The sequence below is a fragment of the Homarus americanus genome, unplaced genomic scaffold, assembly GCF_018991925.1.
Source record: "Homarus americanus isolate GMGI-L3 unplaced genomic scaffold, GMGI_Hamer_2.0 scaffold28, whole genome shotgun sequence".
Classification (NCBI taxonomy): Eukaryota; Metazoa; Arthropoda; class Malacostraca; order Decapoda; family Nephropidae; genus Homarus; species Homarus americanus.
In genome coordinates this window covers 8,074,092-8,098,058 of record NW_024742238.1, presented here as the reverse complement: position 1 = coordinate 8,098,058, position 23,967 = coordinate 8,074,092, and the positions used below count along the sequence as shown (strand labels likewise).

The 23,967-nt window shown below is 41.8% G+C and overlaps 1 protein-coding gene across 1 annotated transcript; it reads right to left on the bottom strand.

Moving 5' to 3' along the window:
• Positions 1–1,055: 1,055 nt before the first annotated feature.
• On the bottom strand, positions 1,056–1,715 carry LOC121876576 (guanine nucleotide exchange factor subunit RIC1-like). The gene has a single exon (XM_042381779.1). It carries the CDS (start codon positions 1,713–1,715, stop codon positions 1,056–1,058), a length of 660 nt encoding a protein of 219 aa, XP_042237713.1.
• Positions 1,716–23,967: the final 22,252 nt, after the last annotated feature.

Here is a 23,967-nt window from a genome sequence, read left to right as displayed (position 1 = left end):
TCATCGCCATAACAGCACCAGCAGGCAGATAGAGAGGCATCAGGCACGGCGTCACCTTCGTCGTGCATGAGTTGGGCTGACCAGATCCCGTGCATGACCAGCCATCGCATCTCAGTTACACCATTACCACCATAATCCTCGAATGATGGCGTGGTGGTAGATGTGTCAGGTAGAGGCGCGTTAGTACCGTTCTCTCACACACAGTTCTTCATCGTTAACGCTTCCGGTCATTAGTGATTGAATACGTTGCCAACTTAGTGAATTATTTCCCAAGTATGGTGATAGGTGTGTGTGTGTGTGTGTGTGTGTGTGTGTGTGTGTGTGTTGAGTCTTATACGGCTGACCTGTTGACAGTGATGGTGAATTCGTCCCCTCGTCCACCAAATTAGTCACAGATTTAGAGGCTTTTGGATTAGATGAAATATCAGACAACCGACCACAGCTATGGAACGTGATTGTGGCGTAGTAGAGCTATTGTAAACATTTAACTGAGTTACTTTCGTGTCAAAAACGTATGATTATATTTTATTTAACGCCTTGTCTCAAAATCTCTCGTGCGTAACAGTGACTAGACCTGAAAATAATTCTTACTTTTTGTTACCACGATGTTACTTATTATTTCACACTTGAGATAAATTAAATACAGACACAAGTAGTTCCACGTAGTTCTTTAGTATTTGCTGAATCATGATTGTGTTTGTCGCTGTATGTGTTCGTGAAGTGTTTTTGTTTTTATTTGTTTTGTCTTTTTGTTCAGAACTACGTGTTTGGTACATATGATCGGCCTCTTTGTTTTTATCCTGTGGTGCGTGATACATCCCATGGTCGGTCTTGCTTACTTGGACACCTCGACTTTAGTGGACACCCTAGTACTGTAACTGGCAGGGGCACAGGTTCGTGGACACCCTTCAGACACGGAGCTCCTGGACAGACACAAGTCGCTGAGGGTGAGTAAAGGTTTGCTCAGACGTTTCCGTTTTGTGTGGAAAGAAATATGAAGTTCTATTGTGATGTTAACGAGAATAAAAGTCGATTGTTATTTGTTTGTTTTGTGTTTATGTGAGGACGGACGGACTAAAGTACTGTATAGATGGGTGGTCGGATGCACAGAGGCAGACGGATGCACGGAGAGGCAGACGGATGCACGGAGAGGCAGACGGATGCACGGAGAGGCAGACGGATGCACGGAGAGGCAGACGGATGCACGGAGAGGCAGACGGATGCATGGAGAGGCAGACGGATGCACGGAGAGGCAGACGGATGCACGGAGAGGCAGACGGATGAACGGAGAGGCAGACGGATGCACGGAGAGGCAGACGGATGCACGGAGAGGCAGACGGATGCACGGAGAGGCAGACGGATGCACGGAGAGGCAGACGGATGCACGGAGAGGCAGACGGATGCACGGAGAGGCAGACGGATGTACGGAGAGGCAGACGGATGCACGGAGAGGCAGACGGATGCAGACGGATGCACGGAGAGGCAGACGGATGCACGGAGAGGCAGACGGATGCACGGAGAGGCAGACGGATGCACGGAGAGGCAGACGGATGCACGGAGAGGCAGACGGATGATGCACGGAGAGGCAGACGGATGCACGGAGAGGCAGACGGATGCACGGAGAAGCAGACGGATGCACGGAGAGGCAGACGGATGCACGGAGAGGCAGACGGATGGAGAGGCAAACGGATGCTCGGGGAGGCAGACGGAGTCATAAACAGTATTAAATTCCCCTCCCTACATGACGGGGGATAAAAATATATAAGCAAAAAATAGAGCATCAAACTTTATATAACAATAGAGATTTCGTCAACAGTTTCATGGGTCACGACCTTAACAACTCACAAAAGTCTAGTACGTTAGTTAAGTTTTCGAAATACCGTATACGTGTCAGAGCCATTATGGTCAATCACGTACTGTGACTTCACGGCCACTCACGGTGCAGTAACGGACCACCAAACCACAACACTGATAAAACAACAAGGCATTTCTGCACACCTCATTCACTAAAAGAAAAAAAAGACGAAAAGAAATACAATTGCTTTAATTATTTGTCAATGAAAAGACGCAGTGTCAATTGGTAACTGAGAGGAGCTGAGGAAGTGACTAGGCTGCATTGTCCTTCTTACCTCGCCGCTGGCTCCCTCACCTACTATTTTGTTATTATTATTCCCTCTTAGGTTATTCGTTCACTTTATCCACAATATTCTCGTTAACGTTACTCTTATCATTCGTCATTACAATAACAGCTCGGCAGTTACCTCTGATTTCTAATTATTGTCTTCAAAGTGGAATGTCTCTTGTTTTTTATCTGTTGAATATTAACCAGTCAGCCAGATTGGCCTGTAAGACTTTTTGCCGGCTTGGTTTATTATGACATGTTAATTTATATTTTAATCTGGCCTCCAAGATAATTACAGGTGAGCTGCCCTACGTCGAGTACGAGTTGAATTATGAGGTCAGGTATTTTAAGTTTAGCAACATTATCCAGAAATACAATGTAACATCAACATAACATCGAAATAGCCGAGTCAGGCACGGTGGTGGTGTGAGAGACGCGTTGAGAATGTTGGGAACTTGGGAGGCGGGTTAGCGGCCACGCCTCAACAGTCAGTCATCCTCGCTTGTGCACCTCTGCCAAAATACTCAACGTTGCTTGAGTCCGTCATTATGGCTGGTTGGGATTCTCCAGTCTGTTATCTCAGTCGTCGTCAGCAACAGAGGTCATTGTATCATTATTAGGCAAAGAAAACCCTGACTCGGAACACTGTAAGATAAACAAGTGGAATGTGTTTTATCTCCACATTGGCCAGGATTTCCACCCTTGAGGCGAGAGATGGCACCGTGTTAGAATTATTTTGCACAGGGATAAGTATATTTTTAATTTGTATCGTAACTTTTTATCATACATTGAAACCCTTTAAACCTTTTCTTTTGTGTTAAAATCGGAGTAATTTTGAACTCCTGTTGATTGAGGATTAGCATTTTTGGGGGAAATTGGTGATGGAATTTGGTGACGAGGGATTTTCAACTGTCTTCACGTAGGTGTGATTTTCCCGCCAGCCAGATGTGAACGTCTTTCTATTGTTAAGTCTTTGCTTATTTAAATAGTTTCATAGTTTTAATTTGGTCACTATTTCGAATCTCCTTTTGTCTCTAATTAAGTGCTTTCTCTTTCTCTTATCGTCCAGGTTCATTCTATTGTCACATTCAACCAAGTCTTCGCTTTGTCGGCCTTCGCGTCTCTCGCCCATACCGTGTTGACAACAGTGTGCCTTTCACCACCTCTCTCCTGCCTGCCTGCTTCCCCCCTTCCTTCCCTCCCTCCCTCCCTCCCATCCCTGCCTCCCTTCTTGCTCTTTTCCTTGCCTCCTTCCCCGCCCTCCCTTCTTTACCTCCTTCTTTCCCTGCCTCCCTTCTTCCACTGCTTCCTCCCTTCCTTCCTTACCCACCTCCCCCATATCCCTCCCTCCCTTTTCTACCCCTCCCTCCCCTACCCCCTCCCTCCTATCCCTTCCTCCCTCTTATCTCTCCCTTCCCTACCTCCACCCTCCCTCCTCAGTATTGTTATCTCCCTGTATCCACAACCCCTTTCCCTTTCTCTCCCCTTTCCCTGGTGTCCGCCTGTAGACACGCCCACGACGACGCCAAGATCATATCCTATATCACAAGAGCCTTAGGACTAACAACGCTTCAGACAAGACTCACTAGGGCAGATCTCATTTAAATTCAAAAAATCCTCAACGGGGATGAAAAACGTGAACCCGAGCCACTGCTTTGTGATGTCATACACCACCAACACGAAAAGACAAGCTCGCCTCCTTCCCTCGGCATAGCCATTAGGTAGATGGGGTAAAACGGGACTCCATTATGTATAGTAACTGACCATAACACAAGCGACATTTATAAGTAGTAATAAAAGACCTCAAGTTAACCTCAGTGTTTTGTTTTAATGAATGAAGAAAGTTATTAAAGGGCTTACCAGGCACTTGATCATTAGTCAGGTGATTAACTAGATATATGAGTCTCTGAGTTAATGAATAAGGAAAGGTGATACAGGATTCTCCCCTGGGTGCGGCCATTACTCGGTGTCGCCCTCTGGTGGCCAATTAAGATGATCACTGTGGGCTGCCTGACGAGGGGTAAGCCTAAGGAACTTTACCCTTAAGACACCCGGTATTGTGTATCATAAATTCTCATCTTGAACATTTAATACCGGGGCTGGTGGTGGTGGTGGTGGTGGTGGTGTTGTTGGCAGCCGGGTGGTGGTGGTGGTGCTGGACGTGTTGTTGGTAGCCGGGTGGTGGTGGTGCTGGACGTGTTGTTGTTGGCAGCCGGAGAGGTGGTGGTGGTGCTGGACGTGTTGTTGGTAGCCGGGTGGTGGTGGTGCTGGACGTGTTGTTAGTAGCCGGGTGGTGGTGGTGGTGGTGGTGCTGGACGTGTTGGCAGCCGGAGGTGGTGGTGCTGGACGTGTTGTTGGTAGCCGGGTGGTGGTGGTGGTGGTGCTGGACGTGAGTTTAACAATGGATGACACGAAATTAATATGATATATGAATCTTTTTGTCTATTTTAGTTATGTTAAAAAAAATTACATTTGTGTAGTGTTAGTAAGAAAAATAAAGTCTAGTGCGTGTGTTTGAGCTTGGTGATGTGAGTGTAGCCCCATCAGCTGCTTCCGGAGGGTAATACACTGCTGGGGTCCGATGAGTCACTGTTTTTGCGGGAAGAACCTCTGGTGTCTCTCGTCTCCTCCTACTGTTGCTGCTCATGTCTGTTGTGCGCTGTGCATATAACTGTTACAAGTCATGCTTTTATCCGTTGTGGGTCGTGCTTTTATCAGTTATGGGTCGTGCTTTTATCAGTTATGGGTCGTGCTTTTATCAGTTATATGTCGTGCTTTTTACAGCTATGGGTCATGTTTTTATCAGTGATAGGTCGTGCTTTAGCTGTTGTGAGTTTTTATATTTTTAGCTACTGTTAGTCGTGTGGGTCGTACTCTTCTTGCTGTCTTGCTGTAGTGTATCGTACCTTTAGCTTACACTGGTCGTGTCTTTAACCTAGACGAGTCGTACTTTTAGGTTTTAGGTGAATCGTGTCATAATAAAGGTCTTATTTTAGCAAAATTGAATCGTGCATTTGTTTTTTTTACTTATATTACTATAACAAATATATAGTCCAGCTAATGTTAACATTTATTGTTTTTTCTAATACGTGAAATATATTTTGGAACATGTACTGCCTCTGCCTTCAGTCTCAATACACGTTTAAACTAATTAGCATGAAGATATAGATGCAAAATATATTTTTTATGGGTTCCAAAATTCTTAGGCAAGGACGATCAGCGTCTCTCGTTATCATTAATAGTTTTGTACGGGCTAAGTGAATATTGTACCAATATGTAATAATCTCTCTTCGGAGTATTAAACTGTGTCGGTATAGATCGAGTGGTATTAATAAACTGTGCTGTACAAAAACCCGGCGGCTCGGTGCAGGATAGAGTATATGAGTGTATTTTTTTACCTTTATTACCGATGTTTTGCAGTTTTTGTCGTGTAAGAGTTCATGTATGTGTTCCTCCTTATGGTCACTCAGTCACAGCATCTTTGTATCCAGTAAATGTGTGTGTGTGTGTGTGTGTGTGTGTGTGTGTGTGTGTGTGTGTGTGTGTGTGTGTGTGTGTGTGTGTGTGTGTGTGTGTGATGTCCCCTCCCTCCCACAGTAGAGCCCAAGGAGTAGTCTGGCATGGTGTGTGTGTATGAGGGGTCAGTCGTGTTGAGTCTGTGGTCGGGGGAGGACGTCGCCGTCTCTGCTCCGCCATGCCTGGCCCGGGCTGCACTTGTCCACCCCAGCTTCTTGTTATCTCAAACTGTGGATGATCTACTCTAATATACCATCCTATGACTTACAAGTAATCAATGGAACCTCCAAGATTTATATTACATCAAGACGTAATGTTAACCTCTCCCTCAGACTATTAGTAATACAGAAATAAAAGATATTACGGTGGCCGCTGAGCTTGATAGAAGCTGCCGTCTGCAAGGTTAGTTATTTGCAGCGAGCGACGTCCAACCCGCCAGGCCAGTCTTTTTGTTGTCCATGTGTGTGTCCAAAATGTAATAGGAACGTTTTACAACACCTCTCCCGAGAGGAGTTGTGACTGTAGTGCTGGTTAAACATTGAGGTACATAAATAATATTAGGTACTGAACAGAACGCTTACAAACAATTACAATAGACTGGTGTACTTCTGGAAGGTGATTCTGAAATGGAAAATTAAAGGAACTCGAATGAAGAAAAAGAAAGACATTTTCCAAGAGACTTCAACGCTGCAGAAGGAACTGATCCTCCGTCAGGATGATGGAGAAAATGAAAAAGTTTTTTGTTCGCTCATACGACCTCAACGACGCCCCTTCCTGGAGTGGTGAGTCTGGTGGCACAGACCCGGAGACTCCCAGGCCTCCCCGACGGCCGGAGACTCGCCTTGGAGACCGTGCGGGAAGCCAGACTGAAGACGACAGCCTGAGTGTGACCTCCAGGAAGAGCACCAGAACCTCTAAGGAAAAGAAGGATACTAGAGACCGGAAGATCTCCTCCTCGGTGAGCACGTGTTGTGTTGTATGGTGAAGGTCGTCTCCTACTCTTATTTTTATGGGCTGTTTTTTTTTGGTGGCCTTAACTGACCACAACACACCTGGGGGACTTCTCTCACCCTGACGCTCTACATGTGCACTCAAGTTTGTAGACATGATTCTTGTACAATTTAACATTCACAATTAAACAACATGTCAGATGAAGTGAAAGGTGTTTTGGTAATGTTTATTCACATTATCCATTTACTTATTGAAGAATTTGAAGAAGAAGAGAGAACAAACATCATTTTCTTTTATCGTGTTGCTTATTAAACAGAATCTGAAGGGATTGGAATTATTCTGAATCACAATTATTGTCCATTAAAAATTGTCAATAGTCTGGCGTCAAATGTTCTCGCCCACTGAGATTGAGTTAAGGTGATGTGGTAGGTTCTCCATAGGTCGATCAAATGGCAGGTGTAATTAACATATCAGGTGTTCTTACGAGACAGGTGTAATTAACATATCAGGTGTTCTTACTGGACAGGTGTAATTAGCTAAGGTGTTTCTTTGGTTGCTGGACAGGTGGAATCAATATATCAGGTGTTCTTACTGGACAGGTGTAATTAACATATCAGGTGTTTCCTTGTTTACTGGACAGGTGTAGTTAATATGTCAGGTGTTCTTAGTGGACAGGTGTAATTAACATATCAGGTGTTTCCTTGTTTACTGGACAGGTGTAATTAACATATCAGGTGTTTCCTTGTTTACTGGACAGGTGTAATTAACAGGTGTTTCCTGGGTTACTGGACAGGTGTAATTAACATATCAGGTGTTTCCTTGTTTACTGGCCAGGTGTAATTAACATATCAGGTGTTTCCTTGTTTACTGGACCTGTGTAATTAACATATCAGGTGTTTCCTTGGTTATTGGACAGGTGTAATATCTTAGCTGTTGAGGTCGATTACAATGCCAGTGCTCCAAACATTCCCGTTGTAATAGATGTAATGCAAACTTGTCTATTCCTCATATACAATTACTACTGTACTTAATGCTCATTAGAACAGTGTTTGTGTTCAGTGTACACCGTAAAACACACACACACACACACACACACACACAGAGTCAGTCTTCCTTAGCTCATTAGAACGACGCGCAAATTTTCCAATGTAAACACCAAAGTTTCTACCGTTTATTTTCCCACTCTCAGGATTTTAAATATTATTTTTTCCCAACACCGACTTAACAGTGACCAAACAGATTACAAAATTCAATAATCCTTTTCTATCCTGTTGTTTCCTCGTCTCTATAGGTCAAACTTTTAATGTTATGAGTTGGAATGGTCGGTTGACTCCCCGTTCTTGTCACAGCAGGTCAGGAGCGCGGGAGAGTAATGTTGTTTTGGATGTGTTGTTTCTTGGATACAAAAAATTTTCACTGTCATCTCCCGAATTCATGTGAAATTTTAGACAGTTGAAAGGATCTCGTTAAATGTTAGCTGATAACATTACTTCAGTGGTATTTTATTCTTACAGTAAGATACGCTATTAACGTCTCTATTGAATCTCTTAAATCATTCCTTCACGATTAAGATAAACACCGGGGCAAAAATATTACGTCCGGTAAAGAGATTATTCGTTTTTTTTTTTTTTTTTACGGGGAATAGTCCACTCGGGCACAGGTCGTCGACCCACAACGGGGCCTAGGGGGGCGAAAAGTGAAACGAAATAAAAAAAAAATTAAGAAAAAGATTATATTAATCTACACCACGAAGGTGCCGGAAAACCAGCTTTCTGAAGTGAAACCTCTATTTAACGGATTATATGGAGAGGAATGTCCGTTATATCAGGGTCTGTTAGATGTGAGACCTTCAAATAACGAATTATATATAGAGATGAAAGTCTGTCATATCGAGTGTCCGTTAGGTGTGGAAATTCCCTCCTCTCCCCATCTAGCGGATTATATGAAGAGAGAAGTCCGTTAAATGGAGAGTGAAGAGAAAATTCCGCTATATGGAGAGAGAAAAATCCGTTATTTGGAGAAAAAAAATCCGTTATATGGAGACTTTACACTATATTCTTGTCTCCATGGGTTACCTGCACCAGTAATGCCAACGGTGATAATAAACCCCTACTTACCTGTACACTGGGGAAAGGTAGAATTATCGATCAATTATTTTAATCAAGTGCCTCACCTTGACATTAACCAGGTACACTATTACGGGGTCTCGTGCCACACCACTACCTTGGTTTACTTGTCCAGTTTAAAGGGGTTTCTATGGTAAATTTTTTTTAAGGATTTATAAGGATGTCAGTGTAGGGTTGACGTCAGGGTAGGATTTAATGTCAAGGTAGGATTTATGATGTCAAGCGAGGATTTGATGTCAGGGTAGGATTTATTTTGATGTCAGGGCAGGATTTATTAACCCCGGTTTAGGATGCATGATGTCAGGGCAGGATTTATTAACCCCGGCTTAGGATGTATGATGTCAGGGCAGGATTTATTAACCCCGGTTTAGGATGTATGTCAGGGCAGGATTTATTAACCCCGGTTTAGGATGTATGATGTTAGGGAAGGATTTATTAACCCCAGCTTAGGATGTATGTCAGGGCAGGATTTATTAATGGATAGAGCTAAAGGAGGATAAGCTTTGTATACATGATAGAAGCTGTGAGGGGGAGCGGGCCAGTCATGGTGTTGCCGCGGGCCGGTACAAGAATGCTGAGGCTCTGTACTATAATTATTGTCCAGGCGGCTGCTGGCAATGACCCCCTTATTCTCTCTCTCTCTCTCTCTCTCTCTCTCTCTCTCTCTCTTCCATGCATTACGAGTTTAAATTTCGTTGCTATTATTATTATTATTATTATTATTATTATTATTATTATTATTATTATTATTATTATTATTTTCATCTCTAAATACAGTCCGCTGTGTTGCCAGTTCCAGTCTGGTCTTAATGGTTTACAACATTTCCGGGCGACAGTGCTCACGTGTGCCAATCACGAGCCCTTGTGGTGGTTGATCCGTACTGTTAGGGACAGTGTGCACACGCCACACGGTATACTGTACTAACCATTCGGTATGTAAGGTGACTGCTTTGCCGACACTACAGTACATATCACTGCATTCTCTTCCCCAGCTTGTAAAATTACGATAATTATACAGTAAGACTCCCTTAAATAATAATAATAATAATGGTAATTCCTACTACTATGCGATCACTTGTCTGGTTACATTTAAGGGCATAAAATGTGTGTAATGGCATGGTAGAAGGAATTATTATTATTAATATTTTGTTAGCGTTAGAATGTTACCGAATACACCCCTGAACCGTCCCAACCTAAGTGACTAGGTCGACCACGTCACAGGGAAGCCGACCATACATAAGCAGATTAAACCTGGCTCCATATATTTACATCTTATGTTTCCGGAAGCTTAGGCTGAAGGGCTATGGGTCCTGCAGGATATCGCGTCTCCTTCACACCTGGGTACAGTACACACCTTCCTCTCTCTCTCTCACTGGGAACGCGGGGAGACAGGTGCCGATATGTGTTTTAATGGAACCACTACAGGCAGGTAATTGTACATGTGTTTTGATATTAAGTTTGCTGATGTGCCTCGTTTTGTTTATGTTTATTGTTTGGTAAAAAAACAACTGGCCTTGTTGGCGAAGTTGGTGTTGGCCCTTGCCGCCACCCTGCTGGCCAGCCAAGGGTACTGCCGTCTATACATCTTTGGTGACTATTTTCCACCACACTTATTGCGGATTTCAAGGATAAAACGATCTAGGAAATGCATTTGATATTTTTCTTTTCGTACAGGATAAGGTGTGGTCACATGTTGTGACAGATATAAATGTAAAATATTGTTCAAAACAGAGGGGCTCAACCCTAACCTCTGTCATGGTTGGATTTTTCCTCAGTCACTCTTGCCGTCTGGTGGGTGGCGAGTTCCCCAGGAGGTTATTGAATCACTCGGTGCTGAATGCGGACCTGATGTATTGATAAAATATTCCTGTGTGTTGCATGATAAGTAGATGAGTCTTTGGTGACCAGATAAGGAGTGAGACAGAGGTGTTAGACACATGTGTTATTCAGGGACTTAAAGGTGAGGCTGAGAACACCTGTATTAACCTCTGGTGATAAATGACTTAACACAAGTCTACTTACAGCATATTCACTTTGTGCTGTTATCGAAACATTTACTCCTGGATATATATATATATATATATATATATATATATATATATATATATATATATATATATATATATATATATATATATATATATATATATATATATATATATATATACACAAGAGGAAGTGAAGTGTAACGTTTGGTCCAGAGATAAATAAAACAACACAACGCGTCTCTGGTCAAGTGAAGTTGATGTGTATGGTTATATGATAACAGTGAGGGTGTGTGATGGAGGGTGCCAAGGTGGCCCTGGTGCCAACATCACCACCTGGGTCTTGACTGGAGTGGACGCCAGCTCACTGAAGGCGGTGTACATCACTGAATAACACCTCGTTAACAGTAGAGTCGCTGTCACGTCCTGTTACTAAGTGGTAGTCGCCTTTATGTAAGGTGTGCTGTAACTTGTTCCTGGCGCGAGCAAGTCTGAGGGCACTCTCGCTGGGGACTTTGTGAAGGCCTCTTAAATACCACTCAGAGTAGCCCGGCATGTTGTTTAGCACTGTATTACCCCCTGAGCTGGCGGGCGGGCGGGCAAGAGAAGGGTTGAAGAAAGGGTGGGAGACGTGGGTGAGGGAAGAAAACGAACAATGTTGGCCTGGTGGTCAGAGAAGGGGCACTGTTGTGTAACGTGAGTGACGAGGGAAGCACAAGTCCCCCCTGTACCTCGGTCACGTTTTTGTTCACCAGTTGACATATGTAGATAACCTGCTCTCACTCCCCGGTATGTGGAGCATTGATTTCTTAACAACTACTGATGATTGCTTAATTGTTTAGACAAAAATATTTAAAGGATATATATACCTATTGGTTGTAAATTAAACGCTGCTCTAGTATTTAGGCCATTATAAACAGTTGTGAGGAGAATGCAGTTATATTAGTGAAGGAGGTTGTGTCCGTGACGCAATCAGCTGTTTGATCAGTTCGTGGTAAAGGTTCTCTCGCTTCACAAATATTCTTCTTTGTTTAATACAATATTTTGTATTAAATCTTGACTTTTTCATACTCTTCTAGTAATATATTCAAGACGTTTTGTAACAGTTTATGATAAATGTACGAGTGTTTTTCTTGGTGCACTTGATGTATTTGAGAGGCAGGTGAGGAATTCTCGTATGTCCTTATTGATAGTGGCGGGAACACTGGCAGCTTCACGATTTCTCAATGTGGGAGGTGGGTGGGGGAGCCCCTCGTGAGGGGGCGGTGGGGGGGGGCGCTCAGAGGCCCTGTCCGCAGTACGTTAAAAAAAATTAAGAAAAAATCCTGAAAAATAATAAAGAAACTTATATTAGTGGAGTGTGTGTATGGATACCGTGCCATCCTCTACACCACCAATGGCTGTGAAAACAGATTATGAATAATTATGACAACCGACAGTTTTCAAAATAGCGCAATAAAGCAGATTTAAAGAAATACCTCACTATTTTCAGAACAGATTCCTTTTCTATCACAAGATGTCAGGAATAAAGTAATGTAAGGCCAGCGAGGGTCCTCTCACACATGGGGTCACGGGGCTACGGTGCCACTGCTTCCCGCTCTTTGTATCTGCCAAGTGGTTTAAACTTTGATCTCCGACAGTTTATCAGTGTTACAGTATTTCCTTACGAAAGGTTCATGATCGTGGTCGTTTTGTTAAATATGTTAATAAAATTATAAATAAAATTAGATAAAATTATAAGAAAGTACCGCAAGTTGTACTGAAGAGTGAAAGTTGGTTCCAGGAGCCTGACAGTACGGGACGGATACAACTCACCGTACACTAAGGTGTCTTTCTGTACAGGGAGGCGCCCATTGTATTATGCGATAAATAACGAGAGTAAGTTTGATCATGGCTGCCTGATTTAATATGTTGGGTTTAAAGATTTTTTTTAGCCCATTAACTATTGTCGACAAGTATTGAATAAAGATTATCCTTGAAGAACCATGAACTGGTGTTCCTCGTACAGTGGTAATGTAGATCTCAGTTGTGAACCACCACAGCCGTTACCCTTGGTTCAGTATTTTGATCGATAAGTCAATAGTAACCTTGATGTGATTGATGATGGATAGTTGACAAGATTTAAGTCAGCAAGGACAAAGGTTAGTAGTGTCAATGTAACGCCGTATGTTTATAGGCGAGTTTCTCTCCACGGTAAAATATTTTATATTTGTGGCATATTTAGGTCTCCGTTTTTCTGTGTTGTCAAGGCCAGTGTTTCAATATTTTCTCGTATTGTTGTGGTAGAGAATTGAGTAAAAGTTTAGGTAGTGATGTATGAACGAGTAGTTACAGTAAATATGAATGCATGATTTGGTGCGGCTTAGCGTTGGGCAGCAAGCATTCCTGGGAAGGCCCAGCGCGTCTTGTGCATCAACTGGCATGGCGTATACAGTAAACACAGGAAATTGTCCTTTTAAACTGAGTATAATATTTTTGTTGTTGTATTTAAGCAGTTATATTGATATGAAACCTCCTGTATTTATGCTGTGTTGGAACAGTATTACATTCAGCGAAGGTGTTTGGGGTTACAATTGCTGTAGCTTTACAGACACTCATTGATAACTGAAATATTTATACCAGTACTATGAGCAGTTATGGGACAGTGTTTCATACAAGAGTCTTATTTAAGGGTGATCTACAGGGATCCGGGATATAACATTATTATTTAGAATATATGAATGAGACGTGACGCAATGTGATGACTTTCCCTCGGGTTGTTTGTGTTTGTTCCGCCACCAGAACAGGGGACTCATCCCTGCAGGAGTGTTGTAACTCACATAAACAGCGTTACTCTTCCTTAACTTTATTTGTACTGTATAATCACACATTTTCTGCCTTTTCACGAGTCATGATTATCCCGATGTTTGTTTGTTTTCTGGACTTTTTCTCTGCCAGGTTACGATTTTTTTTTTCGCCGCGGGGTAACACTGGACACTCATACATTCGCTGACGATCTCCATTACTCGTATTTTTTTGTTTTCCCCAGTCCCGCACAAGCTCTGAGCAGCCTATGACCAATTCACTGGTCAGCCTTGCTCTCTCTATTCAGTTTTCACAAAGCCGTTGATGAATTTAACATAAAAGAAAAACTGTGTTAGGTCCAGGACTACCTCTTGATACAGTACAGTACTTCAGCACGAGTTTGAAACCATATATCCCCCTTAGGTTGACACACGTTTACAATTCATCACACACACACACACACACACACACACACACACACACACACACAGTTTGAAGATTCTCACAGCCATCCTCAATAGATAACCGAACATGAAACGCAACTTATGACATTAACCAGAACAAAACAAATACATATTAACTCAATTTAATGACAGAGTGAATGAAGACTGACAAGTGTTTTTTTTTTCTTCATCATTTGAAAGGTTAATGTCACAGTTTAGAAAAAGAGCGCCACGAGACACGACTTACGAGACTTGAGTTTGTATTAGGCTTGAATGTAGTCGTGTTTGTCGCTGTTTAGTTGTGTGTTAAAATTGTGTACACGATATTTGGGTGAGTTGTGCACATGATATAGGGAAAGTTGTGCACACGATATTTGAAGAGTTGTGCACATGCAAGGGAAAGTTGTGTACACGATACCTGACGAGTTGTGCACACGATATCTGAAGAGTTGAGTTGTGCACACGATATAGGGAGAGCTGTGTATATGCTATAGGGAAAGTTGTGCACACGATATCTGAAGAGTTGAGTTATGCACACGATATAGGGAGAGCTGTGTATATGCTATAGGGAAAGTTGTGCACACGATATCTTAAGAATAGAAATGTGCACACGATCTTGAAGAGTAGAGATGTGCACATGATATAGGTTGAGTTGTACACACGATACTGGATGGGGAAAGTTGTGCACACGATATCTGAAGAGTAAAGTTGTTCATATGATATCGGGAGAGTTGTGCACATTTTATGGGGAAATTTGTGCACATACTATCTGAAGAAGTGATAAAGACATGAAAGGTGTCCCAAAGTTGCCGTGTGTGGACCTGGTGAGTAAGTTTAAAATATTTGTCTTCTTCTCATTTTGGATATGTAATGAACCCATAACATTGTCTTCTTGAGTCGACCATCACGGCGGCAAGTGAACCATAAACCCTCAAGAGTACTTAGGGGTTGAATCATCGTACTCAGGGGTTTAAACGTTAAATTATCGTACTCGAGGGGTTGTCGTCTCAGGTGGTTGTCATGGAACTCGGAAGGTTAAATCATTGTACTTATGGGGTCGTCATCGTATTCCATGGGTTAAATCATCGTACTCAAGGGGGTTAAATCATCGTACTCGAGGTTAAATCATCGTACCCAGGAAGTTAAATCATCGTACTCAAGAGGTTAAATCATCGTTCTCAAGAAGTTAAATCATCGTACTCAAAGGGTTAATTAACTCTCCTGGACATCGTTTACCCCCATTACCGACTTCTATAACGCAGGAACCATCTCAGTGACGTAAGACAAATGCATCACCCAGGGGCTACGGACTTGTTTACTTTCTGGCTTTTGGGTTGGTGCTAAAATGGCGTGACGTCAGCATAGTTGGATTCACAAGGTTGGTAACACTATGTGAGACTCGTGGTGACTGTTTGGTGATGGTGGTGGTCACTCGGTCATCAGCCAGCTAAGGTTTTTGGCCAGCTGATGGGAGGACCTAAGAACGCCAAAGAAATATGTTGTCATAAACCTGGTGTAGATTATCAATGATTCTGTACAGTTTCCTGACATCACTCTTTATAAGTCGTTAAGTGTGTTTGTGACGCAGGAGATTAATGTAGTGATGATATAAATACACTACAGTATGTTGTTGATGAGTGTGTCGTGAGTATTGTGTGTTAATGATGAGAGGATGGTGAGTTATCCACCTCCTCGACGGCGTGAGGAGACTTAACAGTTTAGAACCAGGCCAAGGGGAGAGGCTCAGCGGCCCACGACAGACGGGAGGAGGCGCTGAATAACATACACGCCTTAGATATGTCAGTACCACCTGCAAGAATTCATAACAGGTAATTGATCGTATTAAAAAAACTACACTACGTCATTACCATCAAGGTGTATATCGTCACGTTGGACCACACACACACACACACACACACACACACACACACACACACACTCACTCACTCACTCACTCACACAGATGCCTGAGGATTATCTTGTGTGTCGTATAATAGTGAGTGACCGAGTAAAAACAGGTAAGTCAATCAGCGTTGTAATCCGTGCCATTGTCTAGTGATATTTCTTTAATCCGCCTGTGTGTTGAGGATGACCGGGAGTCGCCGTCTCTTGTGTGTTGGTTCTGTATCTATTTATCAGTGTGTGTGTGTGTGTGTGTGTGTGTGTGTGGTCCAACGTGACTATATACACCTTGATGGTAATGACGTAGTGTATTTTTTTTAATACGATCAATTACCTGTTATGAATTCTTGCAGGTGGTACTGACATATCTAAGACGTGTATGTGTACGTAACTTTGAAACCATTTATGATTTTGTAGGGGTTTTATATGCATGAGTGAGTGAGTGTGTATGTAACATGCCCGTGTGTGTACGAGTATGTATGAGGGTAAGCCATGTATGTATGAGTGTAAACAAGTGTTTATCTGTGTACTCAATGTGTAATGAAGAAAGTTTTATCTGCCTTGGGAAGTGTAGACATCAGTAGGTGGCCCCTGGTCCACACCTTCCCCCTGAGGGCGTCACCTTGCTGGCCGGGCTGCTATAGTGAAGGCTGGAGACTCCCCCTGGGCCAAGTGGTTGTGGTGCTCGATGTCCGTCTTCTCTTCTTCTGCTGCACCAGGGTCTTCCTTCACTGTGGCTGCCCTCTGGCGTGTGGTTACTGTCTCACTCAGCCACAGTGCATTAGTTACTGTGTGAGTGCAGCTCCGCGGGGTCTTGCTCCTGCCATTATGCGGCTAAGGAGAATATTTGTCACTGACATCTATACTATATTCCTCCTTTAACAGCTTCCTGTGTGCTTGAAGTCTCGGCGCCTCACCTGCCTGTTACCAGTGCATGGTGAGGCGGTCTGGTGTCACCTTGTATTGTACTGATATTTTACAAGAAGGTAATTTAGAGTCGTGAATTCTAAGATGCATGGCCATGTTAATGACCCCGGGGCGCCGCTCACAACACGTACAGCCGACAAACGCGTTCTGGAAGGTGTGGGGCGGAACCTGGGGGACTGTCTTGGGGGGGGGGGTCGTAACTAGAGAAGCTGTGGTTGAGGAGATACAGCTAAAGTGACTCGCTGTCCACTCTCTCGGTCACCATGATGTCCTCACCACCACCATAACACCTCTACCATAACGCCTCCACCATCGCCACTATAACGCCTCTATCATCATCACTATTACGTCCTAACCACCATATAATGCCCATACCTCCCATACGATACTTTAAAGGCACACACACACACACACACACACACACACACACACACACACACACACACACACACACACACACACACACACACACACACACACCTCCCCATTCTTCGCCCAACTCCAATAATAAATTTATGCCTTATCTGTCCAGCATCGACAGAATCCATAATACTGGAATATTGTGTGTGTTTGTGTGTGTGTGTGTGTATGTGTGTGTTGCGTGTGTGTGTGTGTGTGTGTGTGTGTGTGTGTGTGTGTGTGTGTGTGTGTATGTAATCTGTCCAGTGTGCAGCAGCAGAGATGAGTTGTTGGTGTCTTTCCATTTATTCCTGAGAAGTTTAAAAAGTTTTATTATTTTTTAGCAGCTGTAGGAACATTAGTACTTATAAACACTATTATTGTCTAAAGTACCTGAGTTGTTCCATAAATTAATGTCATATACGAACTGCCTTTAGTACAATACTTTCTTATTCCTGTAGACAATTTAATTAGGGTTGACATTAATTAGCTTTTATGTGTGTGCTTGCTTCTCACACAACAACATATCAAACTGCCTTCCATAACCGTAGAAACAAAGATGGTGAGAAAACTACATAGAGACTACCGTAACTACTGTAGGAAGGTGTAGGGGGGGGGGCGTGCGTTCCTCTTACCCTGGGCGTAGGTATAGGTGGTGTAGCGGGAGAGGAGAAGAGGGGGGGTGGTGGGTGACTTAGTTGTTATTCGTATCTCGTGGTTGTAGATGAGGGAGTGTGTATCGGCTGTACCATTGACCTTCTGGCTATCACTGTCGAGGTGTTAAGACGACTCCTCCCCTCCCCCCTATACTCACAGCTGTAGCATAGTAACGTACATGTGTGTGTGTGTGTGTGTGTGTCTAGTGCCTGCATCTGTACAATCTATATATACATTTCTTGACACACACACACATTTATAATTCACTTTTTACCGCCACAACTCTCTTCATCATTCATTGTAAAAGTTGAACATAAACCTTCACTAGAAACTCAAGGCTACAAGATGAAAGTTTTAAAATAAGATCCTTTCAAAATATTCCATCAGAAACTCAAAGATTTATTAAATATATATAAATAAATGTTTTCTTGGTGTGTCAATCTGTATGTAGGCTCTTAGTTTTTGTTTTGCTTTCCTTTAGATTATGATAAATTCACTCCTTTATCCCCTTAAATACGATCACTTTTAGTAACCTTCGGAGACATGGTTATCGTACCCAAGTAAGCAAGTTATCGTATGAGAAGGGTTGAGATATCGTATTCGTGGGGCTATGGTATCGTACTCTTAGGGTTGTCATTGTATTGAAAGGGTTTTAAGGTATCGTATTCAAGGGGGTTAAGTCATTGTACTCATGGGGTTAAATTATCGTACTCTAAGGGTTGTCATCGTACTCATGGGCGTTGGGCATCGTATTCAAGGGGTTAAGTCATCGTATGCATGGGGTTAAGACATCATATTCAAAGGGTTGTCATCGTACTCAAGGGGTTAACTAGAATGTGGAGACTTTTTTCCAAGTACGGCAGAGTCACAGTGTAGTTGCTGTGTTAATTTGGATGTAATTTTTGAGGTGTGGTTTAAGTGAAGTATTTAGACGCATCCATTAGGTTAGGTGAGGTGAGGTTGCGTTAGCTTAGTTTAGGTTAGATTACGTTAGTTTAATTTAGGTTAGATTACGTTAGGTTAGTTTAGATTACGTTAGCTTAGGTTCGATTACGTTAGCTTAGGTTAGATTACGCTAGTTTAGTTTAATTACCTTAATTTAGGTTAGATTACGTTAGCTTAGGTTCGATTACGTTAGCTTAGGTTAGATTACGTTAGGTTAGATTACGTTAGGTTAGATTACGTTAGATTAGCTTACGTTAGGTTAGATTACGTTAGATTAGGTTAGATTACACTAGCTTAGTTTAATTACGTTAGTTTAGGTTAGATTACGTTAGGTTAGATTACGTTAGATTAGCTTACGTTAGGTTAGATTACGTTAGATTAGCTTACGTTAGGTTAGATTACGTTAGATTAGCTTACGTTAGGTTAGATACACACACACACACGTCAGAAAATCCTCGTTCAAGGGCAGCACACACATCAAACGGTCTAACTGAGGTGACACTCCACCCTGTCCCGCCAGAAAAAAAACAACATATCTATATTTTCAAGTTGACGTCACTCTATATATGACAAGTAAGTCAAGGGGATGTCAAGGTTGATGTTTTGATATATATTTGACTTTTATCTTATGATTTCTAGACAATAGTTTTTATCTTGATCAGTTTCCATGACATACTTGAAAATATTTGTCTGTCGGTGGTTGGGTGAAATATGGTGATGGTATTCTTGTGTGAAAGTTTGTCTTTTATTTTGTGAAGTTTTGTGTTCCTTTTATTTTTATTATTTGTTGTTGATATTATTATTAGTAGTAGTATTTTTGTTAATATTGTTATTGTTTTTAGTATTTTTTTTTATTGTTATTAATGTCATTATTTATTTATTAATATTAATCTTAGTACTAGTTGTAGTATTTTATTATTGTTATTGTTATTATTATGATGTGGCTCATGAGTACATAGGAGCAATCATATACCGGTAAAGTTCCTTGCTTACCACTTGCTCTCACTACCTGTGTTGCTCACCCCGTGTTTTCACTACCTGTGCTGCTCACCCCGTGTTTTCACTACCTGTGTTGCTCACCCCGTGTTTCCACTACCTGTGCTGCTCACCCCCATGTTTCCACTACCTGTGCTGCTCACCCCGTGTATTCACTACCTGTGCTGCTCACCCCGTGTATCCACTACCTGTGCTGCTCACCCCGTGTATCCACTACCTGTGCTGCTCACCTCGTGTATCCACTAGCTATTTCCAGGCAGTCACTCCTTCATAAATAAATGTCTCAGCCAAACTATTTCCAGGTTATACTGAAATGTCAAGGATGACCTCGACGCATCCTGCTGTCGACTCCTCACACGAAGAAAAACAATACAAATTTTAACTTGTCGGAACTTTCAAAAATATATTACGAAAACTGTACTTAACAGTTACACTGGAAGCCCGTATAGCATTGTCACCCATAAGTGAATGTTTGGGGCAGCAAAGAATAATAACGTTATGGTAAATACTTAGTTCTAATAAAAATAAACAACTCTCTGGATTGTATTGTCTGTTATATTTATTTTATATTTTTATATTAAAGGAAAAAGTTAAAAGTATCGTTTAGACTGAGCAGTACAGTAGTGTTGTTATCGAGGCGAGTGTGGTTATTCTGGCGCCAAGTGTCCCGTTGAGCTGCAGCAGTGGTCGTCATCCGGTGCATCGCGTTGTTAGTGTTCTATCACCACAACACCCGGGGGAATCAAAGCCTACAAGGCCATTTTGTCTAACTGTATCTTGGTAGAAGTTAGCCCTTAGCGGTGATATTAACACCATTTTATACAAATATACACAACGATCAGTCGCCAAAAACTGAGACCAAATCTGTGAAAAAATTATCTAATTTTTCGAAAGACGTATTAACAAGATGATAGCCTTTAACGTTGATATTAAGAACAACCCAGGAAAGGAATAAAGGTTAAATGATCACTAAGAATCTCTGTTTAATTTCGCTGTTATCACTCACCAGTTATGTTACTGAGTACATGTATTCCCGTGCTTCAGTTAATGGAATCTTAGCCCACGTACACTATGTAGGTCAGCACAGTAGATAATTAACTATTACAAATGGCGGAAATAAGTTCTTCCTTCAACCAAATAAAGTTTCTACAATACATTATAAGTTGTATTATTTACATGTTATGTTAACTACATGACAAAATGTGTGTTTTGTAAAGTACTTCTTATTAAGCGGCGTGAACAGTGAGTGAAAGAGAGAGGGAGACCTGGGGCAAAAAAAAAAAGATAAGAGAGAGTATACTTTTCCTCTTGAGTGTAGCCCCGGCGTAACTTGTGTGTTAAAGAGTGGTGTTGTCGAGTGTATCCTGGAGATAATCACTCACACCGACCACACAGTCGTCCGCTATTACTAAGCTCACGGACACTCCTGTTACGTTTTGTGTTTCTCTTTTGTCTCTAACTACAATTTCATCAATAGGAATTTTACCCACAAATTTATACGTGTGTTTATTATGGATTATGCAGAAGTGATATTATTCCCACTTTGTATTATAGTTACTCAAAATAATTCGCAATATGTTTTCATTAAGTAGTACTATATTTGGCGATTGAAAGCAAGAGTAATTACTAGCGCTGGGCGGGCTACTTACCTGACCTTACACTGGTAGCAGGTTTTTTTGCCCTCTAAATTCTGGTATGCTTGAGGTGTGTATACGATGTTGATATTTTACAGCAGAGCTTTATAATGATATATTCCATACGTTTTTATGATATAACAACGAGATGCAAAGCTGAATAAGTAATAATCATATAATAACAATGGCTATACTGAAATGTTACGTGTATTAGTAATTCCTTGCACACACACACACACACCTTCACTAGCAACATGAAGAGGTGACCGTGAATAGTTGAAGTTTTCCAGTTAGTACTAAGTAGTCGCCGAGGGGTGTACACAAGAGGGTGCCAAGGTGAAGCTGGTACCACCCTCCCTCCCTACAGCGCCGACGTCACTGCCTCCCAGAACGTGTTGCCTGGGGAGAGAAAGAGTTTGTTTTAACCTTTCGAGAATATAATACTGAGTAGCGTACGATTACTTATACAAAAATCCGATTCATATTTTTTTTGTTCGTGAGCTTAATATATATTTTCTTATGCCTCGTCATTTAAATTTAACGAACTTACATTATATTATACATGTCCGTCTGTTTGTATGTAATTGTACTGGTATCTGGTGTTCATTCAAGTTACGCAAATCTCCACTACAATGCGCTTGGTGTTTGTATATGAATAAAAACTGGTTACTCTTCACTACTACAGATCGCTTATGTGAATCTTAAGTTTAATACTGAGTTATGGTCCGCTTACGGATTTAGAGAGTTGGGTGGAGCAAGTTGTATAGTCTTAACTGATGACTGGCTATCTTAACTAGTTTTCCTATGATAAATTTGATTATATATCTTTATGTTAGCGCTCAAAAATACCTCCTTCACACCCCCCCTTCCATACACCCCCTTCCATACACCCCCTTCCTCACACCCCCTTCCACACACCCCCCTTCCACACACTCCCTCCCCTGTATTTTTTATGTGAATTCTTGTTTGGTTTGACTATTTTTAGCAGCCTGTAACTGACCTTTTCCATGACTTATTTCCAGCACCTGTAACTGACCTCTTCCATGACTTATTTCCAGCACCTGTAACTGACCTCTTCCATGACTTATTTCCAGCACCTGTAACTGACCTCTTCCATGACTTATTTCCAGCACCTGTAACTGACCTCTTCCATGACTTATTTCCAGCACTTGTAACTGACCTCTTCCACGACGATTCCAGCTTATATAATAGATAAATTTCTTGACTATTTATATTAAAAGTTTCAGGAATAAATTACAAATAACAGTTAATAAATACCGATAATTACAAGACCCACAATAACACTTAACAGCTGGCTATATTACCCAATAACTATACTACCAGCTGGCTGGCTATATTACCCAATAACTATACTACCAGCTGGCTATATTACCCAATAACTATACTACCAGCCGGCTATATTACTCATTAAGTCTGCTACCAGCTGGCTATATTACCCAATAACTATACTACCAGCTGGCTATATTACCCAATAACTATACTACCAGCTGGCTATATTACCCAATAACTATACTACCAGCTGGCTATATTACTCATTAAGTCTGCTACCAGCTGGCTATATTACTCATATACCAGTACCAGCTACTACCAGCTGGCTATATTACCCAATAACTATACTACCAACTGGCTATATTACCCAATAATTATACTACCAGCTGGCTATATTACCCAATAACTATACTACCAGCTGGCTATATTACTCATTAAGTCTGCTACCAGCTGGCTATATTACCCAATAAATATACTACCAGCTGGCTATATTACTCAATAACTATACTACCAGCTGGCTATATTACTCATTAAGTCTGCTATCAGCTGGCTATATTACTCCACAAATATACTACCAGCTGGCTATATTACTCATTAAGTCTGCTATCAGCTGGCTATATTACTCCATAGTACTCCCGTGTTGGGTGTTGGCAGGGCGTAAACCTTGTACAACTGCTCGTCAAGGTTACCCATTCACAGCCACTCACACGTAAAGCACATTAACACATTTGTTTTGGCTGATTTTTTTTTTATTAGGAATGTTATTGTGTTGAGAAAAAAGTGCTGAGAAAAGTTATGGTTTGGAGGAAAAAAAAGATTAATCTCACCTCACCTCACCTAACCAAGCCGTACCATATCTTACCTTACCTTACCTTACCTTATTTTATCTTATCTTATCTTATCTTTCAAGTGTTCATGGGTTCGAATTTAGGGTGTCATGTGCTTGGTTTTATGTATTACTGGGTTCGGTATTAGGGCATCGTGGTTTCGTTAATAGGGATTCATGGGTTCGGTATTAGTGGTTCACAGATTCGGTATTAGAGAGATTCATGGGTTCAGTAGCAGCTTTCATACCTAACCGGATTTTTCCCTCCTAACCCCCAATAAGGACCCGACCAGACAGACACACATACACATCAGTAAATCCTAAACCACAGCCTTCAGTTATAATTATAGTCCTGATGCCTCCATATATGGGTGTGGCTTACTACACCTTGGCGGAGTTATGGGTCGAGGTATATGTGGTTAGCGGCAGCCCGTTTAAGGAAGGTGTGTGTGTGTGTGTGTTAT

Bases quoted from the DNA above. Each gene is read 5' to 3' on its own strand.
- LOC121876576 (XM_042381779.1), bottom strand. From the start codon at position 1,715: ATGACTCCGTCTGCCTCCCCGAGCATCCGTTTGCCTCTCCATCCGTCT.